We start from the raw sequence: 25,784 nt of genomic DNA on the forward strand, positions 1-25,784 counted from the left end.
ATATATATACATATATATATGTATATATATACACATACACACACACACACATATATACACACATATAAATATACATATGTAGTTGCATTGAGAGAAAATGCAAATCGACAAACATTATGAAAAGATGCTCAGTCATAGTAGCTTTAAGGGAAATAAAAATTAAAATAAGAATAAGGAATTATTTTTACCAATCAGGTTGGTAAAAATGTAAAGTTTGACAACATCATATACTATGGGTTATAGAACTAAGGACCCTCTTAAACTCTTGGCAGATGGCATAGCTTTCTTTGGAGCACAATTTGATAATGTATTTGCATATTCATTAAATTTTATTTATAGTTGTACTTGTTGCTATCTTAAATGTTAACATTTTTACTTAAATATTAACATTTCTATTTAAGGTGTGTTTAGGGATGTTAATTGCATTATTGTTTAAACAGCAAAAATTTGTAGGGGAACCGCCTACATTTCCAATAGTGGAAGAATGATTAAACTATCATGCATCCATCCATGGCTTGGACAACTATGCAACTCAATAAGAATAAGTTAGATCCAAATGTTATATTATGGAAAAATCTCTAAAACATTAAGGCAAAAACACATATAAAAAGTTTGATGTCACATCTGCAATCTACATACATCAAATTATACCACAAAAATACTATAGGTAATAATTTCTAAAGCTACATATATACATGTGAATTATATAATTATATTCAAAAAGTCTGGAAGATAAGCAACCAACTGAAATTGGGGAAGGGAGAGAATTAAAGTGGTTAAAAAACAAGCTGGGAGAAAACGTAAAGATCACCTGATGTAGTCTTTTCCTAAGTGATACAAGCTGATCATATCCACATGATTTTCAGTAGTCATGGATATATTAGAAAATAAATTAGAATCACATAGTGAGAAAGATATTGCATTTTCAATGGTCTTTTATTCCTGCTCAGGTGAAAGTGATATTCTCAGTCTGGTGCCAGTATGACCATTCTAATACTTATCCCCTTTTTAAAAACTATATATCTTTATTGTTGAAAGTATCACAGACATTCCTCTTTTTCCCCTCATTGACCCCTTCTACCCTGCTCCTGCCCTCTCCCCAGGCCTATCCCTTTTTAACAAAGAGCAAACTTGTGACTCAAAAACTTCAATAGGCACAAAATCTAGCTAAGTTGAATAACATTATTTATAGTATATCTTTAAGGTTACCTTCTATTCTTAGCAAGTAATAACTTTTTCCATTCACTGTAGTGCTATAAATTTGCTTTTAAAATTGATTTAAGTGAAATAGTGAGTCAATTAAAAATATTCAAAGGTTATATATGCACACATATATTTATACACATATATAGGAGAAATATATGTTTGCAAAGAATACATATACATATTATGTGTTTACATGTACCATATAAAGAAAAATGCTATTAAATAATCTCAAAGTTGTAGTGTAAGACATACAATTTTAGATTAGGGACATATTTTATTATTTGCATCCATTAATAGTAGTAGTTTTACATCACTAAAATTTTTTAAATACCACAATTTGTTTTTTATTTAAAAATATTTGACATAGAAAGTTGCCTCAGTCTATGAAATTATTAGCAGGGAAGCTGGGTCTGGGTGCCAAATTTCCAGTTAAGGATCCTGATGAACATATATCATTACACAATGTGTTGGCCTTGATACAAAATAGGAATTACATGATCCATATTACTAAGGAAAATGGATGAAATAGATGGCTTTAAGATGTGCTAGTAAGTGCTTTGTGCTAATATGTAACATCTGTTTGCCAGGGTGGTCCAGGACTCAGAGGACCAAAGGGCCAACGAGGAGAGCAGGGTCCAAAGGTAACGTTCTCAATCTCAATATTTCTATTCTCTCTCTCTCTCTCTCTCTCTCTCTCTCTCCTCTCTCTCTCATAACTAGCCATAATAATGTTGGTGTTCAGTACTGTTTACCCTTCGCAATCTACAGGGCCTTACATTTTTTATCAAAGTTGTGTCTAAATCTTTTCCATTATTCTCAGACTTATGGTTGTTGTTTTTTTAAAATCAATAAGAACATTTAATAACGTAGTGAAAAGAAAGATTTCTGGGTTAGAAATAGTATCACTGTTCTGACTGGTTTAGACCTCTCTCTTATCCATTCTTTTCTTCCTTTCTCTTGTATTTATTTTGTATTGTAAACAAAGATGTTTCTTTGGGGGAATACTGAATCACAACTAGGCAGCAGTCCCTCCCAGGTAATTTCTCAGGTTGTAAATTCCTTCTTTCTTCCCAGCATGCACAATTCCTCCACTATGCATAATCAAACACATGACTCTATTTTCCATTCTCACTGCTCAAGGCCACTAAGTGTGGTGGTTCAGGTTGTACACTGTACAAAGGCACCAGCCAAGAGGACCAAGCTGCGCAAAGCTATGTCAAGGCACATGTTTTCCTACTTTGCAGGAAAGCGCCTGGAGGGATGGCAGAAGCCCAGCCACTGAGTTCAGGCTTCACCATCTTCTCTCTGGCTTTTGGCAAAACTTCTAACTGGTCTCCTGGCTCCAGGGGCATGATTTTCTGATTGATTTTTCACATCTTTCCCCAGATTCATTCCTTTAAAGTTATACTCAGTCATATTACACTCTTAAAACCTACAGGCATCGGCTGTTTGCCTTGAGAATACAATTCACCTTCCTTGGCATGGGATTCAAGGCCCTTTATAATGTGACTCCCCATCTCATTTTCACCATGTTACTTCACCTGATCTGCTCTCCATCCATTTGCTTGACTTACTGCCTCAATGTGCTTACTTATTAAATTTGCATAGTATTTATTCTTGGAGAGGAGGACATCACAAGGTTTTTTGCTATAAAATTGGAAACAAGTGGCCTGACCAGGGTTGCTCAGTGGTTGAGCATTGACCTATGAACCAGGAGGTCATGGGTTCAATTCCCAGTCAGGGCCCATGCCCAGGTTGCAGGCTCAATCCTCAGGGGCATGCAGGAGTCAGCCAATCAATGGTTCTCTCATCATTGATGTTTCTATCTCTCTCCCTCTCCATTCCTCTCTGAAATTAATTTAAAAAGTTGGAAATAAATGAAGCAAGGTAAGAGAGAATGTGGGGGGAAAAGTAGTAAATGAAAGGAGGCTGAAGATAATCAGGTACTAGCCAACTCAAAACTTAGACCAGAGATAATTCCTTTTTTGTTTTATTTTCTGAGATAGTGACACTTTCTCAGGCATAGAAATGATGTATCTTACTTGGCTTCATCTCTTATTTGCTATGAGGAGCTAGTGGTTTGAAAGCTTCTTTTCAGACAATGATACACTGGGTCTTCCTTGGTTTCACCTGAGGGCAGTGCCAATGAGCTTCTGTGGATGCTGGCTCGCTCCTCCCAACACCTCTAACACCATGATCGTGTTTTGTTTTGTTTTTTAACATTCTCACTGGATGATGGTTCTGATCATGAAGACGTGTTAGGAATTCCACGGTGTTTGATGATATCAAGATTTACCTCTTTCCTCTAATCATTCCCATGTGATTATTTCTGTTGGATGATTTTGATGAATTACAGATTCAAGTCTTTAGTGGTTTTAGGAAAAAGTCTTGTTGGAGAAAGGAGCAGATAAACTATACTTCCCAAATGAAAAGCCCCAATCTGTATAATTTTTTATTTTGTGGCTTTGAATTTCAGTTGCAGTAAATAGATAATAATAATTTAGAAGCTCAAAACAGCCCTGACACTGTTCTTTCCTAGTCATTTTTATCTTATACTTTATAGAATAAAATGGGACCACCTACTTTCTGCCCTTCTACTCCATTCTCAATTCCTCAATAATATCCAAACAATATATTATTCAACTATTATAAATATTAAGTAATATTTGTAAATCTCCTCCATGTCTCCTCCATCATAATTTAAAAAGTCTGGCTACCTCTCTCTCACCTTCTCTTATACAATGTTTCTTATAAGACTAGTTTTCATTCAGTGTTTTTACATCCTCACCTCAAAAATAATTCACTTTTTGGGGGGTACATAAATATTCATAGCAACTTTGTCCACAATTGCAAAAAAACAACAACAACTGGAGATAATCCAATATATCTCAACAAGTAAAGGAACAATTTTCTGTCTATTCATGCAATGGAATATTACTCAGCAATCAAAAGGAACATACTACCAAAACATGCCAGACTCTGAGTGAACCTCAAAATACTCTGCCATGTGAAAGAAGTAAAATCACAGGAGCTCATAGTGTAAAATTCCACTATTCACAACCCAGATGGTTGTTGACCCACAGATGATTCCTGTTCCTCTAGGAATTCTATAAAATTGCTCTCGTTAGTCACCAATCACCTTCTGTACCAAATCATGTTAAGGTTGTGGTTTGCCTTAACTTATTTGAGATCTCTACAGCATTTGACATGACTGTCACATCTCTATTTGAAATTCTCTCCCTCTCTCTCTCTCTCTCTCTCTCTCTCTCTCTCTCTTTGGCCTTTCCCATACCATTCCCAGGCTACTCTTCCTCTCCCTTCTACCTGATTGTCATCTAATCTTAATCCATTCCCTCTTTCACTCTATCAGCAATCTCCTTAACTTCTATCACAAACACATCTTCCACTAATCCAAAATCCACCTCAGCTCAGACTTCCGTTGACCCCAGAACAACTAGGCATTTCTACATGGTTATCCCCATACACCTAAAACTTATCAGGTTCCAGGCAACACTCATGTACCCCTACTTTACACCATTTTGCCTTTTCTTCTGTTTTGCTTGTCCCGAGTAATGGATTCATCAGTTTCACATTTAAGATGACACCCGGGTGCTGGAAGTCTTAATTTATAAAAGTTTGGCTTTTGTTGGAGTCACAGAACGAGAGAAGGGCAAGGAGATGAGGTTGAGGATAAGTAGATTCTCTGTATCTAAGATTTCAGAGATATCTAATGTTAGCCAAACCACAACAAATTCCAAACTATAGAACTAAAAGTTGCTAAAGTGAGAGGAATGTCTGATTCTGGGAAGAAAGGAAATTAAATAATGTGGAGGCTAGGAAGGTCATTCAATGACCCCTGAAGAGACATTAGGGTGGTGGCGGGATCATGATGACGAAGAAAGCAGAGGGTAGGTGCAAAGCCTTCAATAAATGTGGAGGAATGCCCATGCGGTAGGTAACTGACAGTAGTAAAGGTGGGGAGAATGTAGTTCAGCTGGATGGTGTAAATCTTTACAGGCCAGGAGGGTGGTCTTGAAGCATTTATACTTTTGCATTTGTTATGGCGTGTGGGAGGTCTAGTAACTCATATAATTGGCATAGCATTCTTATTTATGAAAGCAAAAAAACAAAGTTGCAGCAGCCCCTGCGTGTTTACTCTTTTGGTTTACTGATGACATTTCATCTGGGAGGTGAATCATCGGAGGATGGGATAACAAGTGTCTTGTTATCCCATGAATAGTTCACGTCTTAGGAAAAATTATTTAAGGAAATACATTATCAGTGTCCTAAGCAGAAATATCTTCTGGGTACCAGAGGGTCTAACTTACCTCTGGGATGACTTTCCTCTCTTGCCTTACAGGGACCAGATGGCCCTCGGGGTGAAACAGGCCCTCCAGGACCTCAGGGTCCCCCTGGACCCCAAGGACCAAGTGGTCTGTCCATTCAAGGAATACCTGTGAGTTGTGTGTAAACAGTCAGATAGGTTTTTGTTATTATCATTTCTCCATGAGTTATAAAGAATGAAAGTTTGTCTTCTGTGCCTTAATTATGATCCTTAGCCCCTATCAACTCCTACCTACAAATAAGAATTGAGAAATAAGAGTAATGACTGAGAGTTCATTCGTTAGCCATTTTTTGATTCAGTGATGACGTCTTTTACAAACACATACAAAGGCTATGGAGTACATATATCCATGAGCACTTGGTCTGTAGAATAAAAACAGGGCTTGACATGTATTGCCCTTTTTCTTGTTTGACTAAGTCCTTAGCATTAACAAATGTTAAGTTATCCATTATGTGTTTATAGTGATTGTGGATATAGATTTATGAAAGTCTTTTACTTGCCATCTTTATCTCAATGAGCATCAAAGTACAGTACATTAAGTATGAGTTTTAGATGATAAATGGTGTACTTTTTATAGCCTCATTTCTTTTTAAGAGCTGTTTGGACCACTGAAGACAAATTTAATTCCACTCACTTATTTTCATTAAACTTACCATAGAGATCTAGATTTATAGAATAAAACCAATCTCTAAAATTAATATTTGAAGCAAACAGATCCTTTGAAGCCATTTTAGCAGTCTTTCTGTGCACATGATATGTTCCCTAGCTAAGTTTTCTTTTCCAGGGTTATTTTCACATTTTAGAAAGCATCAACATGCCAACGTGTGCAATTACTGCTAATAATAATAATAAGCATTTGTTGAGGTCTTACCAGTGTCTGTGTTTGCTTTTCCGTTCTTATAAATTAGCCAAAGCAAAACAAAAATCTATATGGATAATGGTTTTAAAATATAAACTATAAACAATATTGAAATGTCCAAGACTCCCCTGCACATATTTACTCTATGGGCTTAACCATATCGGACTGTATGTTCTGTGTTTAAACTATTATGATATAAAAATATTCAGCTTACTAGGAAAGCTTACATAAGTAGTGTAGCGTATGTGAGAAGTGAAATATGCTGTATTTGGATGTCAGTGTGAAGCAATTTTATGTTGAAAATATTAGAACAGTCCATGGAGAAAAAGAAAAGACAAAGTATTGACCTGTGTGAACGTAACCCCATGTACTTTTTGGATATTCAGGGAATGCCAGGTGAAAAGGGGGAGAAAGGAGAGACGGGCCTGCCTGGTCTACAGGTATTATTTCTGTTCTTTTTAGTCTATTGCTCTTAGCTCTAGACTAGAGCTAATGGTGGTGGGGGTTGGGGGGGGTTGGGGAGAGAGTATACTTCTGAAGTTAGCTGGAATCTTGGCAATAAGTGGTTTCTATTTTAAAGATGGTTGGTCTGTATTCATTTACCTTAATCCCCCTCTCAGGGTGAGCCCTGGTGGGGGGCATTCCTTTTCTGGGTTCTGAATGGTCAGTCACAAAGATCTCACCTATTAGGTTTAGGGGGAGGCCTTGGTCTGTTTCAGGGAAGTTTGGTGAGAGGGTAGCTGGTTTCCATGAATCTGACTCTTATCTTGTCCTTGTTCTATATAGGGCATCCCAGGAGGCATTGGCTCACCAGGACGTGATGGCTCTCCAGGCCAGAGGGTAAGGACTTACTACCCAAGGTTGGTTGTTAGCACAGTAGATTTCTCACCAAGTCACCTTTTGCTTCTGGCAGGTTTCTATGCAATGCAGTCTATAAAACCAGGTTTTTTCTTTTCTTTTCCCTCCTGTCTACTTACAGTCTATCAATCCTGCACCTACTTCCCTTCACTGACATCTTCTATGTCTATTACTTTCATCAAAATCTGGGAATTTTCATCAAACCTTCCCTAATTAGCATCACCTCTTTCTTAAGGTTCTCATAACCTGAATACACTTTGCACTGAATTGTATGTATCGGTTGAGCAGATTTTCCAATTTTTTTCTAATTCTCATGACACAAACCTAAAGGAAATGAATAATCATGAATCAAAATTTAAATAATTAAATAATGATGATCTGCAGTACTCTCCTTTTATTTAATGTATGTCAATTATTTTTTTAACTTGTTGAAATGGACAGCAGTCAAAGAAATTATTAGGATGGTTAGAAAAGGGAGGAGATAACATTTAGTGTTTGTTCATCAGCATCTTCACCGAGCCAGGTTTGAGGTTCTTATCTTCAAAGATTTTGCAGCTTAGCAGAAGGAGCTATAATAATGCTATGAAAGGGTGTTTACAGAGCTCCATGGGAATACGAAGGATAGATAACTATTCCAGACTTCAAGGGTTGGGAAGAGCTTCCCAGAGGAGGCTGAGTATGACCTAAGAGATAGAAACTAGCTAGGTGCATGAAGAAAGGAAAGCTACAGCAAGCAGAGAAAATGGCATATATAAAGCAGGGGAGATGAACAGTGTGGGCATTTCCAGTATTGCACATAGGTCAGTATGGCTGGAGATTAGAGTGCAGTGTGTGTGTGTGTGTGTGTGTGTGTGTGTGTGTGTGTGTGTGTACATGCCACACACATGTGCACATATACTTAGAAGTGGGGAAATTGTCTGAAAATGAAGCTGGAGAGGTAAATACATATTCACTTAAATCATCTATTTTCTTTCAGAGTAATGATTTGGGGGTTTAACAGGAAGGCAATAGGAAGTCTGAATTTTCAGCAAGGGAGAGAGAGACTGGTCTTCCCTAAACAATCACTGATTTAGACATGTAGGCAGCTCCACGGTTTCTCTCAAAACTGAATTATATGGAGTTGCAGCCACTTAGATCCAATCCATGAAGGACAGACAATGTGTTGGCATTCAGTGGTGTCTTTGGCATTAGGTTAAAAAACAATTGGCTAAAAGACTCACTTCTCTACTCAAACAAGGCTTGCCTTCAGCCCAGGGTACCTCAGTGTCCAGAATAAGGAGATTGCTTTTTCTATAGAAAGCTAGGTGTGGGACCTTAAATTTTTCCATGTTCTTTTTTCCCCTCCACCAAACTTTCATTTGCTTAAAAACCCAGTTTAGTTTCTGTCCATCAAATGGAATTACTCAATCTGCAAAGCAGGGCCAGGTGGATGTATCTAAAGGAGGCATTCTCTGAAAGTTAGATTTATGTAGGTTTCTTGTAGATGTGGAAGGCGTTTCTAGAGTATTTATATGTTTTGGCAAAGGGCTTAGGCTAAGATCCTGTGTGGTTACCCACCTAGATTCTTTCATGATTCCCGAAGTTCTGAAAATGGCAATTTCACTGATTTGGTTCAGTGAATTGACTTGATTTATCCATGTCTAGAGTCCAATGTTGGCAAAGAACTCCCAATTCAAACATATTGGATTCATGTTGGGATCGTTTGGTTTTGGAATTCTTTTTTAAAAAAAAACCAATATACCAACACAGACTTTTTGTAAATATTTTGCTATTCCTCCAAACATGTTTTCTTTTCTAAGATTAAAATCTTAGAGCTGTAATTAAGTGATAAGATATCTGTATATGGATTTTATTTTCCTCTCTCCCTCAAGTTAGAGGGAAAACGTTCAGGGTATGTCCAATTCCTACTTTGAAAAATTCTTAGATTGGTATGAACTTGCTTTTTAAGACTGGTTTCAGAGGATACTCGTTCTTTATAGGGCAGGTTAAAAATAAAAAAAGATTGTGGGAACACTGTGACAGTTGTTTCAGAAAAGATATTTGAGGGCAATGAATTTCCAGTGTACAACTCGAAGGGGTGCCATTCACAGAGAACAAAACATGATGGTGTCCCTTGGAATTATGTAATGTCACTGCCCTGTTTGCAGAAAGGAGTGGGTATATATTTTAACATCTAATATCTTATTTAATAAAAGATTCATTGAGCACATATCTTAATTGAGCATGTGCTATGTCCCATGGACTATGCTCAACCAAGAAACATGTCCATTAATGCCTCCAGGGGGGAAGGAGCCAAAGTGAGAAACTTTCTGTATCTAAGGAGGCACTTCGTAGACCCAGAGGAGATGGAAGGATGGGGTAGTGTCAAGGGCATGACTCTTCCCTTAGCCAGGAAAATTGTCTTTCTCAGAGAGAGTCGAGAAGGAAGAGAGGTGGGTAAAAACAAAGTTATTTAGGTGGCTCTGATGTGTTTAGTCAGATAACTTTTTAAGAAAAGTAAAAGGTTTAAAACAATTGGGTAGGTATTTAGCAGGACTGTAAATTCAAGATTTTAGGAAGTCCCGGAACAATTGACATGGTTGTAGGGACAGATCCAGGACTTTGAAGGCCAGGGCTTTCTGGGACAGCAGGAGTGCCCAGGGGTCTGTGGTTAGGCAGGAGGAGAGGGGGGTTGTTGAAAGAGTCCTAGGACAAACACTGATGATTGTTGCTGCTCTTCCTTGGGCCATCCTAAAAGGCAAACCTGCAATTGGAAAATAATAATGACAATAATCACAATAACAAGCATGGCACAGAACAGACAGGGCAAACCCAGTACACGATGAAACTTACTGCTGACATGCCTGGGAAGCCACTCCCAGGGAGCTGCCCAGTTCGGCTCAGTGTCCAGGGAATCAGGAAGCAGAGATATTTTTTTTTCATCACTGTAAGTGCTTCAATGACTTACAGTTACTGTGACTTCATTTCCTCTGATCTTGAATGACGGCACAGAAGGAGGAAGCTGGAATAAATGTGTGTGATGCTGTCCAGTCAGTGCTCCTAGCTCCCTGGAGAGTCTCAGGGGGTCAGTGAGCGAGGTGTGCTATAGGAGAGGTGGGTGATTCCTTACTGCACATTCTTCTTTCTTTTAAATCTTTGTCTTCTCATATGGATTGTTAAGAATTCATAACCCAAAGCTAGTACCGTCACATTTACTGTGAGATTAGAGAAAGGTCAGCACCTCTTTCCTGGACCCAGTGCCAATGTTACCCCTTGACTTACTAGTAGTCTGGAAGGAGGGAGAGCTTAACAAAGAATAAAAAGGAGAAGATTAAACATCTCCCCTTTAAAAAGGGAACTTGTTTTCTAGTGTTTCTAGCTTATTCTGGCTTTTCCCAAGGGGGATCTTTGACTCCTCAAGGAGGCAGCTCACATTCCATCCTGAGCCTGAGGCCACAGAGCAAGTCCAGCCAAAGTTGGATTTCTTCTCTGAACACGTCTCAGCCTCTTGCTGGGGAGGCCATAGAGCCCAATGCAGGGCCACACTCTATAAAGCAACAGTGCAAATGCAGTGTTAACAGCTGAATGCAGTTAGGCATCCAGCTTTCACTGTGAGCCTTTCCAACCACCAGCATTCTTGTCTCGTTTTTCTTTTCCGCTGTAGATCTCACCCCCTGCCTCTTCCCCCTCCCTCCTCTTTTCTGGGTGTCTGTGACTCCAGGCTACACCCTGTGACCTTGAGCTTCTCTGTTGTAGGGTGGATTTCTCAGCCTTCACTCTAGACATCCTGGCGATTCTTAGAGAAACTAAGAGCAGGCAAGACATAGATTATAAGCCTAAGAACTGAGAGACAGACTGAAAAAGAAAGAAAAGAAAAAAGCAACCTCTTTTCTAGTTCTGAGTCTCACTTACAGCCAAGACCACCAGCTTTCAGTCAGGCACTCCCAATAGAAGCTTTAAGCATTACTTTCATTTTCAATTCATAATGTGGTTATAGAAAAAGTCAGAGAGACAAGAAATAAAAATGAGAAGGAGATATATAGTTTATGGCACCGGAAGATAGTCATTCCTCTGTGATACAAAGGGTATTCGTTTTTAAATTCCAAGTAAACTTCATTTAAATTGCTTCCTTCCCCCAGGTTTCTGCTCCCTGTATTTCCATGTCCTTGCCATAACCACAGCCTTTCTTTCTAATCTATAAAGATGAAATGCTGTCTTTAAAAAAACACCTACATATGGATTCTGCAAAATCTGTGAGGTTATGAGAAGCAGGACTGCCCAGTGGTGAATATCCTAGACTTACACTGTTAGCCAGACCTGAGTTTGAACCTTAACCATAAGACATTGAGCCAGTTACTTTATATTTCCAACCCTCACTTTCTTCATCTGTGAAGTGGAAAAAATAATATTTGACTCCATAGAGTCGTTATGGGGATTCATTCATATAAAGAATTTCTATATAAAAATTCAATTTTTGCTGATATTAGTACTAACTCTTTTCAATGTAACCCTAATGAGTCAGAACAGGGTAATATTTTATAATGCCTGTTCTTCACATATAAAGATGCCTCAAACGATTTTAAGAACTATTTTTAAAAATCTAAAGGAACCCTGTCTGGTTTGGCTCAGTGGATAGAGCGTCGGCCTGTGGACTGAAAGGTCCCAGGTTCGATTCCGGTCAAAGGCATGGACCTTGGTTGCAGGCATATCCCCAGTGGGAGGTGTGCAGGAGGCAGCTGACCGGTGTTTCTCTCTCATCGATGTTTCTAACTCTCTATCCCTCTTCCTTCCTCTCTGTAAAAAATCAGTAAAATATATTTTTAAAAAATCTAAAGGAAATCATTAAGTAGTTTATTGTCGGTGTTGAATTTTCTTGGATTTTACATCGAAAAGACACTTGGAACATACTTCCTTTTATGTGGGTTTGATGTATACAAGGGCCATTTCTGTGATGACTGTCCCATTTCATCCAAGTCAGTTGGGTTTAAAATGTACTCAAGAAATTGAACTTGAGTCAACTATCTGGATTTAATTCCTGTTATAAATGTTAAACAGTGACAAGAGAGTCATCTAAAGAATATTTTGTTAACTGCTAAGATTCATAATCACCCCCATGAGTATCTTCCTCCATCAGAAGAGGAAATGTAACATACCACCAGAAAGCTAATGGAGAAAATGATTTGATTTTCTATTTCTTGGGTCTAGATGGAATTCTACAAAACCGCAGGAGAACCTCCTTATAGTCAGCCACAGTGATAATAATAAGTGCAATTGGGATTTGAAAGATTATTTGAGTAAAAATAGCAGCAACCATTATCATTCATTACCGACAAAATGCAGGTGCTTTACAAATGTTATGTTCTCTGTTCCTCAGAATAACCTCAAATGCTAGGCACTGTTACCCCATTTTACAGACAAAGAATTGCAAGCCCCCAAAATGGAAGTATTAGAACAATGCCACACAGCTAATAAGTGTTAGAGCCAGGATTATAACCCATCTCCTCAGCTCCAACCCTGCACGCCGTCCTTCCATGGAATTATGTCAACAAAGATCACTGTGGGATTTTGTGAATGTAGAAAAGTCTTCCACAAAGAAGTTTAATAAGCAGGACCCCATCGCTGAAGATATCTCACCCAGCATTTTGGGGCAGAAGGACCCCAGTTTGGGTTACTTTCTTGGTAAAGTAGAAGTTGATATTTCACCTCTAAGAATGTATTTCTTTGATTATGTTAAACCTTTACTTGGATAGTGGCACAGCTGGGGGGAGAACATTACTTAGGAGGTTATGTTGTTACAGGCTGTAACGATACTCCTGTCGGGGCACAGGATACAATAATATGTGCCTTGCACTCTGGTTCTGATGCCATTCTTCAGGGTCAGGCCAGATACTGTTAAATAAAACAGTAGTTTCACAGCCTAAGTGATCATGTTGTTGTTTTGTGGTTTGCTTTTTTCTTTTCTTTTCCTTTTTTAAATATGAAAGATTACTGGGTTTCAACCTCAGAGATTCAGATACAAAAGGTCTTAGGCATAACCTAGAAATGTATAATTCTAAAAAGCTTAATGATTCTGATAATCAGCTAAGTTTTGGAATCACCGGATAGTATATTATATTAGGCCTGTTATTGTAGATGTTAAAATGACTTCTTAGGTATAATATTGCTGGTGTTTCTTGTTTTAATTTACTGAAGTCACCATTGCAGGTTACTCTTTATACATTTAAATTATATAAGTAATATATACATGTATGTACATATTAAAATAGTGTTGTGTATATAGAAATATATGTAAACAGAGAATATATAAAAATCTAAGTAGATTATATATATATATATATATATATATATATATATATATATATGTATATATACATATTTACACATATACATAAATTTGTGTGTGTATATCACTGAAGGTTCCCCAGTGTGACTCAACATGATATCTGTCACACATAAGGATTGATCTTGGATCTCTAGCTGGACCAGTGTTTACAGAGTCTGTGGCTTTTTGCTGCTTGGCCTCTTAATCTGGTGGTTGGTCTTAATCCTTTGCTGCAAGTAGCAGCCTTATTTCTCATGGCTGACTGCCACAGTCTCTCCACTGTCGCTCACAGCAGTCCAGAGCCATGCCGCAGGACTGAAATTGTGCATCAGGAGTTTCTACCAGTATTTCTTTAGCCCTCTCTGCTTGAGTTTGGTTTGTTTCAACAAGCTCATTAGATGCTAGCTGCTTACAGACCCCACTCGACCTGAGAGTGTAGCGTCAGTTGACAGACCTTAACGATTGGTGTTCCAGAATCTTCAGGTTAGTTCCCATGGCTCACCATCGTGGGCTTCAAAGCAGGCACGAATGGTGAATAAGTCACTGGTCTGAGAGCTCTTTCTAGTAGCTACACAAACACAAATATTCTAGCTTCTGACTTTAATTTCAGTTACAATACTATTTCAGGCACATCGATTTCATCCTTTGGACACCACAGGCGTACTACATAGAAACTAGAAACTTTTTAAGAGCCTACAATAAATGATTATGGCCAGGAGAAGTATATATATTTGCCCTAAAGTATGGAAAAGAAAACTGAAAGGTGGAAATTTATAAATGTGTAATTACATGTCTATAAAGTGGTATGCTTTGCCAATTTCAGCCATAGTTAAATTTAGCATTTGTTTGATAATTAGTGATTTTGAACGCAAATTTTAGGTTAGATTTCCTTTTGCTGATGAATTATCGCCAACCATAACTTAATGAGTTGGTCATAGCCAAATCTCTTCAAAAACAAATTGTAAAAATCCTTTCAAGTTTTTATAGCAAAAATATTTTCAATGTGGGTTGTGGGTACATATTAATATTTTGAGATGGGAATCCCAAAAAAGAGAAATGCCTGGAGCTATTCATGTTATAAAACATCCCTATTTGTGGGTGGCTCATTTCATGCCCTTTAAAAAATATATTTGTCAGTTTAAGTGAATTCCCACATTATGCTTATCATTTAATCTCTTATTCCTTAATATTCATTCTTTATTGTTAATTAAGGGTTTCTGCTTTTTAAAAGTGCTTAATCCACAAACACACTTCTCAGATTGCCCCTACCCCCTGATATAAAATGGATACTTTATAGATATAGAAATGTTTTGGGAAATGCAAACACATTTTTAACTTATAGGGTTGGAGACTGTCCAGTGAGCTTTAACTTAAACTGAATCATGAAGCTAGAATGTGCCTACTATTTTGCCTTATGAAGTGTAGACATTTTACAACATTTTGTGTTTTTCTGTTAAAAAACGGTTGCTATTGTTGCTCACCCTGAGATGAGGAGATGATAAAATGAACCTCAGCCCCTGCCTCAGTGCTGACTGGCTTGACAGGATGGGCTGTAACACAGGTACTTGGGCAGGGAGACTAAAGCAGTGGCTGACCATCCTGGGTCCCTTGACTTAAAGGCCGCCTCTCCTATGAAATCATCCTTGGATCCCACACCTGGATTAGGTGTTCTTCCTACACGTTCCCAAGGAACTCTTCTAGTTCCATCATCATAGCACATTGTTATTTTCTTTCAATTATTGACTTTTCTCAACATTATAAACTCCTCTGAAAGAGACTCTCTTTTTCAATCATGTCTACCCTAGACCTACAGAGTGCCCAGCACACAATCGCTCCGCAAATATTTTTAAAATAAGTCTTTATTGATTTTTGAGTGAGAGATAAAGGGGAAGGGAGAGAGAGAAACATCGATGATGAGAGAAACATTGCTCAACTGCCTCCTGCACACCCCATACTGGGGGTTTAGCCTACAACCTGGGCGTGTGCCCTGACCAAGAGTAGAACCATTGATCTCTTGGTGCATGGGGCAACACTCAATCAACTGAACCATACCAGCCAGGGCTGCAAATATTTTTAATAATGTGACAAATGTGAGGCTTACAAGTAAAAGTCTTTCAAAGGTAAATTTACTAGTGTGATTCAAAAGTTAAAAAATAAAACTATTTTTTATAATGTGAACTTTTTTATTTTCTAGGGTTAGGAATACATTTGTGGGGGAAATGACTTTGTGTTTTTAAAACGGTATTAAGCTTAAGATACTTGCAGTTATAATAATGTGTAAAAAGTACATTTTAATTTGGGAATGAGGAAAATAGGTAACTCATGGTAGATAGTCTTAAGGATACCTTTATTCTTTAATTATTATGTTGAAAAATACTCAATTCATTACAACAGTCCATATAGAAAAGTGCTAGAGTAACATGCATTGAAATTGATGCTGATCAGATCCCCTCACCTGGCAGGTCTACTCCATCCCCAGCTGCTGTGGATGTTGACTCCTAACCACTCACGGTTGCCTCTTCTACAGAGAATTGCCCTTGGAAATGCCACCTTGGTCCCTGTCAATGACTAACTGATGTGGGTATATAAAACCTTACCCGGGGTCAACTCTGACATGTAATCCACACTCCAGAACTCCCATGGGACCTGGCTGAGGCCAGCCATCAGCTAAAATTCTGACCTAACCTCGTCCCCTGCCCTCTCCTGCCTCCGTCACTACCTGAAAGGTGTCTCCCAAGAACACTCCCTCTATAAATCAAAGGCACAGCGCCCAGGTCTCCTTCCAGGACACGACTCCTAAGATATTCACTGAAAGGAAATGTCAGCTTCTGAGGGTAGATGACGTCCTGCTTGTGGGGCGTTCATGAACGAAGGGCTGACATTGGCCTGTCCCTCTGCCTTATACATCTTCAGACTAATTATACCTGAGATTAATATTTATTTATTCAACATGATAATCAGAGCACATCTTCAAAAACAATTTTCTTCAAATTAAACATTTTAGTAGTACCTATTTTGTGCCAGCAATGTGCTAAGAAGGTGTTAGGCATAGAACAATGATTAAAACATAATTTTGGCCCTCAAAAAAGGGAGGGAGGGAGGGAGGGAAAAAGGAAGGGAGGGAGGAAGAAATGTCAGCTTCTGAGGATGCTCCTTATGTAGGAGAACAGAGTGAGCAAACACATCTTTGGCTTGATCACTACAGCACTAGCCACTTGGCCAAATTTAGCTTCATCATCTTCCCTTCAGATGATCACACACATGGTGTCTATAAATCACATGAATTTGAAACTGTTCCCTGGAGTATCCGTGGCCCCACCATGGAGGATGCACCAACAGGTCCTTGCTTTTTAAACTCCTTCCACAGGATTGGGAGCAGGGAGTAAATGTGTTATTTCCTGCTGATCTTCGCTGCTTTTAGGAAAATATGCCCTGGTTGGCATCCGTCTGTGAATGAAACTGTCCTCCTGCCCTCCCGCTTGTTTTTGAGATTTTTTTTCCCTCTGGACACAGCCTGGGAGAAAGTCAGGGCAGACTTCCTGCCAGGCTACAGTCTTGATGTGGGGCAGTTGTGCTGGCCGTGGGCCGGGGCCGTGTGTGGGCTTGCACATGGCTGCACGCTCGTTCTCCATCCAGAGCTGGAAGAGTTTTAAGGCAGGAAGCAAAAGCTGTCCTTTTAAAAATGTCTTCTTAAATTATTGACTATGTGCACAGAGTCCATTTTTTCCTTATGTGAACTTCACCTAGGAAATAAGAGTAGATTTCTTAAAAATCCTTTTTTATGGTAGCGTCTCCTAACCTCTCTTTGTCCCAAGTTTTCTCACGTATGAGGGAGTTGGGCTGGATGAGTTCTAGGGTCCTGTTCATCTCTCACATATTCTGATTTTTTTATGCCTTTCTTCTTGGACATGGTATATTTTGTTCCATGTAAAATAGTTTATTCTAACCCATGTCAGTATTAATTTTTTAAAAATATATTTTATTGATTTTTTACAGAGAGGAAGGGAGAGGGACAGAGAGTCAGAAACATCGATGAGAGAGAAACATCGATCAGCTGCCTCCTGCACACCCCCCACTGGGGATGTGCCCACAACGACAGTACATGCCCTTGACCAGAATCGAACCTGGGACCCTTCAGTCTGCAGGCCGACGCTCTATCCACTGAGCCAAACTGGTTAGGGCTCAGTACTTTTTCTGTCTAGCTAGCAGACCCAAGGAAAGATGTGTGTGTCTGTGTGTGTGTGTGTGTGTGTGTGTAACTTTTCTGTACCCAGTTTAACACTGCAGCTTTCTGACTAAATATATTTGACTAACCACAGTGAAAGAAGTAGTAGTGAAACAACAACACTAGCTTGTATATTAATATAGAATAGCAACTATAAGACAAGCCTAAAAGCTCAACCCTAATTTAAAATGGTTTAGTGCAATAAAATAAAGTCTATTGTTTGTTCATTATCCATTGCTGTCAATGGGATAGGCAGAGGATTAGGGAAGTCTGGTCTCTGCTCCATGTAGTCATTTAGGGACTCAGGGTCTTTTCCTCTTGGGACATTCTCATCTTTAACATGTGGCCTCTGACATTGCTACAGAAGGAGGAAAGGAGTGAAGGATTGCCCATGGGAAATTTTTATGAGCCAGAACTGGAACTGGCTCCTTTCCATTGGCCAGAACTCAGCGCTGTGGCTCCAACATAATTGCTGGAGCAGGAGGCTGGGCAATGTAACCTCTTCATGTGCCCAAGCAGAAAGGAAAACCACGCATGTCGGTGAGGTCTAGAATCTTCTGTCTTATCTAGTTTTAGGACTCAGTAGCACTCAAGCTTGAGCGCATGATGAAAGGGTCTTGCTGACCAATGCCTTTCCTGCATTCTAATCCAACACCCTCTTCTGCTGCCTCTCACACCCTGTCTCCCAACGCACACACTGTTTCCTTTCCTCCAGCTTCCTCTTTACTCTCTTTCATTTGATGCCTTGAGGTAGGAAGGAATACTGTGAACTTGGATGGGGAGCCCTAAGCAGGTGGATTTTCATGAGCAAGATAAGTAGAAAGAAGAGCTCACTGTGAGAGTGGCACACATTTTAGAAAGAGAATTGGGAGAGGTCAACAAGGAAGCTGGGAGAGGTTGGTTTGGGTTGGTTCAAGATGGGAATGGATTTCTCCAATAGGATAAAATCCCACCATGAAAAGTCCATTTCTCTATGTAGTAGAAGGTGATGTTTTGGACACAATTTTATGAGCCTATTATAAAAATTAGATAGAAGATTCTCTCTCATGTTTTTAACTACATTGGAAGGACCAGTATCCACAACCGAGAACTATAGCCATGGAAAAGTAAGTCATTCCAGCTGTTAAATTTTTTTTAACACACATAAAAATAACACACATACACATGCTCAATATTTTAGGGAGATTTAAAAAAAAATAAAAAATAGCATTTGTTTTCTGTCTTAAGCTCTCCCAACATGGAATGGGAAGCAAAGATGTACCATTTGTAAGCCCATGATAACAGTCTACAAACCTGTCCAGGAGCCAAAAATCTATCATTGCAGCTGTTAGTCCTCCCAAATTGTCCTCTAGGCTGCTCCTGGAGAGTTGCAGAATTTTAGATATTATAGTATTTCTTGATTTGTAATACCGATCCTGGTGATAGGGATCCCCTCCTCCAAACCCTCTTAGGTCATGGAAGTCACTAATTCGTCCTTCTGACTGGTCATTAGTTCCAGAGACTTGACCTCCCTTCTCCTTTGTGATGTTTCGTTTAATAAAAACACTTTCTGGAAGTTCCTGCTTGAGTTTGAAGTAGCACTTCTCACACCTAAAATTCTTGCACTGGACAATTTCATAAGGCCAATAGACACACAAGTCTTGCCAAGAACAATTTCCATGAAGAGTTCAAAAGTAGTGAATCCCTGGAAGTTCAGAGCAAGCAACAGGACTTGGCCCCCGAATATTAAATGAATTAGGTACACCTATTCTGAAAGCCACATAAAGCGACTGCAAAGTTGACAGACTATGTTTCTTTTCCCCAGGGCTTTCCTGGAAAGGATGGGTCCTCTGGCCCTCCAGGACCACCAGGGCCAATTGTAAGTATTTCCAGAAACTACTGGCATGTACTCTGCTTTCAAGCATTTTACTTCTTTTGAGAGATCTTCTTTTACCAGACCTTTAACCTTGGCAGCCACCTTTGCTGTAGTGTAACAACTCAGCCTTGGCTATAGACCTCTGCCTAAAATATCCTTTAAAAATAATACAACCCTATGGCTGGATCCTTTGATCTCTGAGCCACTTCCTCATGAGATCACCTGCATTGACTTAGTTTTTATTAGACACAGATAAGGCTTGAATTTGAAAGAACTACAACTGATTAGTAGTTTGGAGACTACTGAAAAAATGTCTTCCCTACTTCTTTGGCAGCTGGGACTAGGAGTGAGCAATGGATCCTGAAGTCTTGTTGCTGAGGGGAAGGGGAGCTCTGTGTGTGTGTCCCTTGCTCCTTCTTGAGAGCTGGCTGTCTTTGATGAGAATGTGGGAGTCCTCACCTTTGCTTCATTTTCCTGCCTCTCTATTAGGGCATTCCTGGAGCCCCCGGAGTCCCAGGGATCACAGGAAGCGTGGGACCCCAAGGCGCCCTGGGACCACCTGTGAGTATACAGCAGTAGCCAGTCAGGATGGTTGCCCAATCATCCCGCTGGCTTATTAATGTGTTTAAATTTACCAGCATCTCTGTTGGCCAAAAATCCTACTCCACCCTGGATGAATCCATAGGGAACACAGAAGGTCCTAGGATAAAGATTAAAGTCAAACTGTGCACATGTCATGGCTAAAGAGAGTGGATCCCAACAGGAACTAATCTTGCTCGTTATTTTGTCTTTGGATAAGTAAACTCAACTCCCTCTTTACAGGGATTGGATACAATAGCTGTGTGTTGATTAGACCTGTCTCCTGGGGGTGGGGTGGGAATACACAACTTGAGAAAGTCAAGGATTAGTGAGAATGGGAATAGATTTATTTTCTAAATTCTACAAGAAAGACAGAATTTCGTGTAAAACATACTCACACATAAACGAATAGTGGTGTAAATGAAAGCACAGTGATTGGAACTGATTACCTCCTATGCTGTGCTTCTCATCTCTTAGGTTGGTGTTTAAATGTGATCATGGGAGGGGGAGAGGGGGGATGGGGAGAAACAAATGAGCCCATGTGCACCTGTTTCCTCCTCTGTAAAATAGATAGTTGTCTCACTCGGCCTCCAAAGCCACATTTGGCATCTTCTGTGACTCGCACGTTGTTCCTTTGGTGTAGCTATTACTCAGCATTCTGGTATTGTTTGTGATGTACTAAGTCTGTATCCACAAGCTAAAATAATCAATATGTGCAGATATTGGTACTACTGCAAACCTGCTAAGAATTTGTGGAACAGTGAAATATGAAGGGTGAGGGTAGGAGAGGTCAATGAATTCTGTTTCTATTGCTGCTATAACAAATCCCCATAGTCCCAGTGGCTTAAAAAACACAAATGTATTGTCTTAAAGTTCTGTAGGTAAGAAGTCTGATGCGTGTCTGATCAAGATGTTGGCATTTCTTTTCTGGAGGTTCTAGGAAAGAATCTATTTCCCTGCCTTTTCTAGGTTCTAAAGACTTCCCACATTCCTTGGCTCATGGCCCACTCCATCTTCAAAGCCAGCAATGTTGCATCTCTCTGGACATTCTTTCATAGTCACATCTTCCTCTGAACACAGCCTGGAAAGGTTCTTAGCTCCCAAAAAGGAGCTATGTGACTACATTTGGGCCACCCAGAGAGCCCTAGATAATTTCCTTCTATAACCTCAAGATCCTTAACAAAGTCACATTTGCAAAGTCCCTTTTGTCACATAAGGTAATATATTCACAGGCTCTGGGATTAGGGTATGAACACATTTTTTTTTACGGGGGTGTGGGGTTTTTTCTGCCTACCACAATGAACAAGACAGCAGCAGCTCTCGCTTAGAAAGACACTTCTCTCTCTCTCTAGCTATCCAGTCACTTTACTCTTTATTTTTGTTTCAATAAAATTATTTTATATCCAGAGTCATATTCTAAGCTATAATTTACACGATATATTATCAGACGCACAAACATGCACAAGATCTGAGAATTAAAAATGCCTCCAGATTTTAGCAAACACATCCTAAATTGCACTCCCAAATAAATGCCCTCAGCAGTCACTTCACAAAGCCATATACTTGTTCCAAATACATTGTCATTCAAAATACTTTTATTTCTCAATTACAGTTGACATTCAATATTTTATATTTGTTCCAGGTGGTTAGACAATAATATACTTTACAAAGTGATTCCTCAATATTTCCAATACCCACCTGGCACTATACATATTTATTACAATATTATTGACTATATCCCCTTTGTTGTACTTTGCATCTCCATGACTATTTGTAACTACCAATTTGTACTTCTTAATCCCTTTACCTTTTCTTTTTTTTTTTTTTTTAAATATTTTATTGATTTTTTACAGAGAGGAAGGGAGAGAGATAGAGAGTTAGAAACATCGATGAGAGTGTTCTTTAGATTCCACATATGAAGTGAAATCATATGGTATTGATCCTTCACTTACTGATTTGTTTCACTTAACATAATACCCTCTGGGTCCATCCATGTTGTCACAAATGGTAAGATTTCATTCTTTTTATGGCCGAGTAATATTCTATTGTATATATGTACCACATTTTCTTTATCCAGTTGTCTATTGATGGGCACTTAGGTTGCTTTATTGGTTCACTTAGTTTGTTCTTTAGATTCCACATATGAAGTGAAATCATATGGTATTGATCCTTCACTTACTGATTTGTTTCACTTAACATAATACCCTCTGGGTCCATCCATGTTGTCACAAATGGTAAGATTTCATTCTTTTTATGGCCGAGTAATATTCTATTGTATATATGTACCACATTTTCTTTATCCAGTTGTCTATTGATGGGCACTTAGGTTGCTTGGCATTGTACATAAAGTTGCAATGAACATAGGGGTGCACATTTTCTTTCAAATTAATGCCAGAACATTTTATATCTCTTTTCAAATCAAGCTGACAATGGGTCGCAGAAAAAATTTTGATTGCTTTATCTTCACACATCTTTTTTATCCAAAATGATATTACCAAGTATGGTTATGCTACGTGGAAACATACACTGGCGTGTACACACACACACACACACACACATACACACACACCATGCACATAGTCCTGTCTCCACTGTCTTTTCACTGCAAGTTCATCTATGCAATTGATTCTAGGCTATTCCCCACCTGAAAAGAGATTCGAAGCATCATCTCTGCTACAAGGCTCCAGCCTGCTTCCCAGAGTGGGCTCCTGGGAACAAGAGTTTATCTTGTTCAGTGGAACATTTTATGTAGCCTCTCAGGACCTGTTTCCTAATGCATTTACTTACAAATACTTACTGAGCAGCCAGCAGGGTGCAGGGAGCAGCCCCTGGTTAAAGGGGTGTCGGAGACAGCGCGCACTAAGTCTCTTTCTGAGAGTGTCATGGGAGAATTGAGGACATCAGAGGCTTTGAGGCATCCTGAAGTGAATCCGGAACAAAACCCCAAACCTCTTTAATTTGTTCATCAATGAACAAATGTATTTGTGCATGATCTAATTTGCATGTCTCAGTCTTACTGACATTACCTAGAACTAGTTTTCCTTAAGCCCCGTTGGGTTGCTCCTGAGCCAAGAGGGATGGGCGGGGAAAGAAGAGGCATTTCTGGGGAACTTGGGAGAGGATAGTGGGGTGTGAAGGATTGAGAGGCATGGAATACATTAGGGAAGGAGGATCCCTACCTGCTTATCCACCTGGCCATTTTATAACTCGAGAACAGCCTCTAAATATGGAGCATACAGAAATACCAATAAATGTTTCCCTGGAAATAAAACACTTGTTAGTAATATTATCTTTCTTGTTATAAATGAACAGAAAAGGGCCCTTGATGTGGCATTTTTATCAGAGACAGAAGCCATTTCGTCTGGTTTCATAGACACTGGGTGGGGATGCCACAGTGGGCATTGGGGAGCCTCTCAAAGCCAGTTGTACCCTGAACTGTCCAGCCCAGACTTCTCCCTGTGCTCAGGGCCCTGAGCCACCAGAGGCCTGCTGCCTGCCAGACTGGCGGGCCTGGTAACGCGGGCTCGGTGTCAAGGTGTTAAGGCCATGATTGTTTTCCCATGGATGTCTGTCTAGGAAGGCAGGAGGGAAAGAGACCAAGAAAGACAGACTGCCCCACTGAAAATAGCAACATTTCGTCCAGCCGGTGCCAGGAACACTTGCTTGCAGGCGCTCTGTCTTCAGCCGCTGAATTCCCCAGGCAGACTGTGCGCTGCAGCTGTGATGGCAACTCCTACCTGAGGTTTAGGCACAGGCTAAATCCCATGCCTCCTTGCAGGGGAACAGATGGTGATAAGCACATGGGAGAAGGGGCCATGTGTTTATCTTGAAATCAACATAGGTAGGAGGTCCAGCTCTACGCCATTTAAAGAACACTGCATTCAAAGTCAGGACACCTGGGTTCTTTCTAGACGTGTTCCTGATATGACTTTGACTAGCTGTGTGAGCCACTAAGCACTTTATCTAGCCTCTCAGAACCTCAGTTTCCTAATGCATCCACTTAAAAATATTTACTGAGCAGCCACAATGTGTAGGCACATGAGAGAGATGAGTTCTGAGGGTTACAAAAGGTAACCAAAGTATTTTTCCACATTCATGGACAATCTAGAGAGAATGGTGTTTTGTTTTTTTGTTTTTATTGTATAAGTACATATAAATAAAAGCCAGAAAGTCATAAATACCTTATGACTTTTTCAAGACAAGAATGTTGTTATGAAAGTTGCATTGAGAGAGAGAGCGGAGGACAAAGATAGAGAGATGGAGGGGACACCCCTCTGAGCTGAGAGGTGAGGAGCAGCTCCTGATGGAGGCAGCATTTCAATGGGATCTTGCAACACGTGTGACTGGCACTTAGAGAGACAGGAAGATGGCATCGTCTACATGGGGGTTGTAGGAAAACAGAAAGCAGGCACAGGGCATCCCCCTGTCTTTGGTCCATTTCAGTATTTTTCAACTCTTTCTCTTGCTTCTTTGCAAATTTTATTTCAAGCCATCCTCATTTCTCACCAAGATTATCACAAGAAGCTCTAGCCCTGGTCTGGTCCATTCCCAGCTGCCAGAAGGTTCCTTTCCCCAGAAAAAAAAAAGTTTTTTTTTAGAAAAAGGGGGGGGAAAAACCCGGCCCAGGGACACATGCGGCTCTTTGGACTCCGAGTGTGGCTCTTCCACAAAATACCTACTTCTGCGCATGGGTCACGAAGTTTCAATCGCACGGTATGCGCACGCCTGCACGTGGTATTTTGTGGAAGAGCCACACTCAAGGGGCAAAAGAGCCGCATGTGGTTCGCGAGCGCGGTTTGCCGACCACAGTCTAGAACAACACTGATGTGTTATTCCCTGGCTTGAATATCCTCCCTGGATCCTTGTCCCCAGAGATAGACCCCGATGATGTAGCCAGATGTGCATGGCCCTTTCTTTCCCCTTCAACTGTATCTCCCATCATCCCTTTGCTTGAAGTTGTCATCCCTAATTATTTAAAGTTCTCCAAATATATGCCATACTGTTTTACCTTTCTTTCTTTCTTTCTTTCTTTTTTTTTGGCTCTTGGGATGCTCTTGCATTTGTCTGGGCTGTTGTTTTTTTCTCATTTCTCCTGGCTATTCTCTCCTTAAAACTGCACTTCCTGCCGAAACCGGTTTGGCTCAATGGATAGAGCGTCGGCCTGCGGACTGAAAGGTCCCAGGTTTGATTCCGGTCAAGGGCATGTACCTTGGTTGCGGGCACATCCCCAGTGGGGGGTGTGCAGGAGGCAGCTGGTCGATGTTTCTCTCTCATCGATGTTTCTAACTCTCTGTCTCTCTCCCTTCCTCTCTGTAAAAATCAATTAAAAAATATATTAAAAAAACAACAACAAAAAAACTGCACTTCCTGTGTGAGGCCACCATCACCTCTTCAGGCCGAAATACTTTGTCAATGTCATCCCTTCCACTAACAGGATAGGTCTTTGAGTGCAGAAATGTAATCATACTCGGTGTTTTTATTGCTAATACTCCAGCTCACATCTTAGAGGGTACTAAATATGTATTTTGTTATGAAGAAAGAATGAAGGCATGTTGC

At 39.8% G+C, this 25,784-nt stretch overlaps 1 protein-coding gene across 3 annotated transcripts in view; it reads left to right on the forward strand.

Moving 5' to 3' along the window:
- COL14A1 (collagen type XIV alpha 1 chain) overlaps nucleotides 1–25,784 on the forward strand; it is a 173,165-nt gene that overhangs the window by 119,141 nt on the left and 28,240 nt on the right. For all 3 annotated transcript variants that reach the window (XM_006085247.3, XM_014452679.2, XM_014452680.2), the window contains exons 37-42: nucleotides 1,794–1,847; nucleotides 5,567–5,662; nucleotides 6,797–6,850; nucleotides 7,197–7,250; nucleotides 19,599–19,652; nucleotides 20,139–20,210. In XM_006085247.3, the coding sequence (XP_006085309.1) occupies nucleotides 1,794–1,847; nucleotides 5,567–5,662; nucleotides 6,797–6,850; nucleotides 7,197–7,250; nucleotides 19,599–19,652; nucleotides 20,139–20,210 (384 nt within the window). The remainder of the gene's footprint in view (nucleotides 1–1,793; nucleotides 1,848–5,566; nucleotides 5,663–6,796; nucleotides 6,851–7,196; nucleotides 7,251–19,598; nucleotides 19,653–20,138; nucleotides 20,211–25,784) is intronic.

The sequence above is a fragment of the Myotis lucifugus genome, unplaced genomic scaffold (genome assembly GCF_000147115.1).
Source record: "Myotis lucifugus unplaced genomic scaffold, Myoluc2.0 scaffold_17, whole genome shotgun sequence".
NCBI lineage: Eukaryota > Metazoa > Chordata > Mammalia > Chiroptera > Vespertilionidae > Myotis > Myotis lucifugus.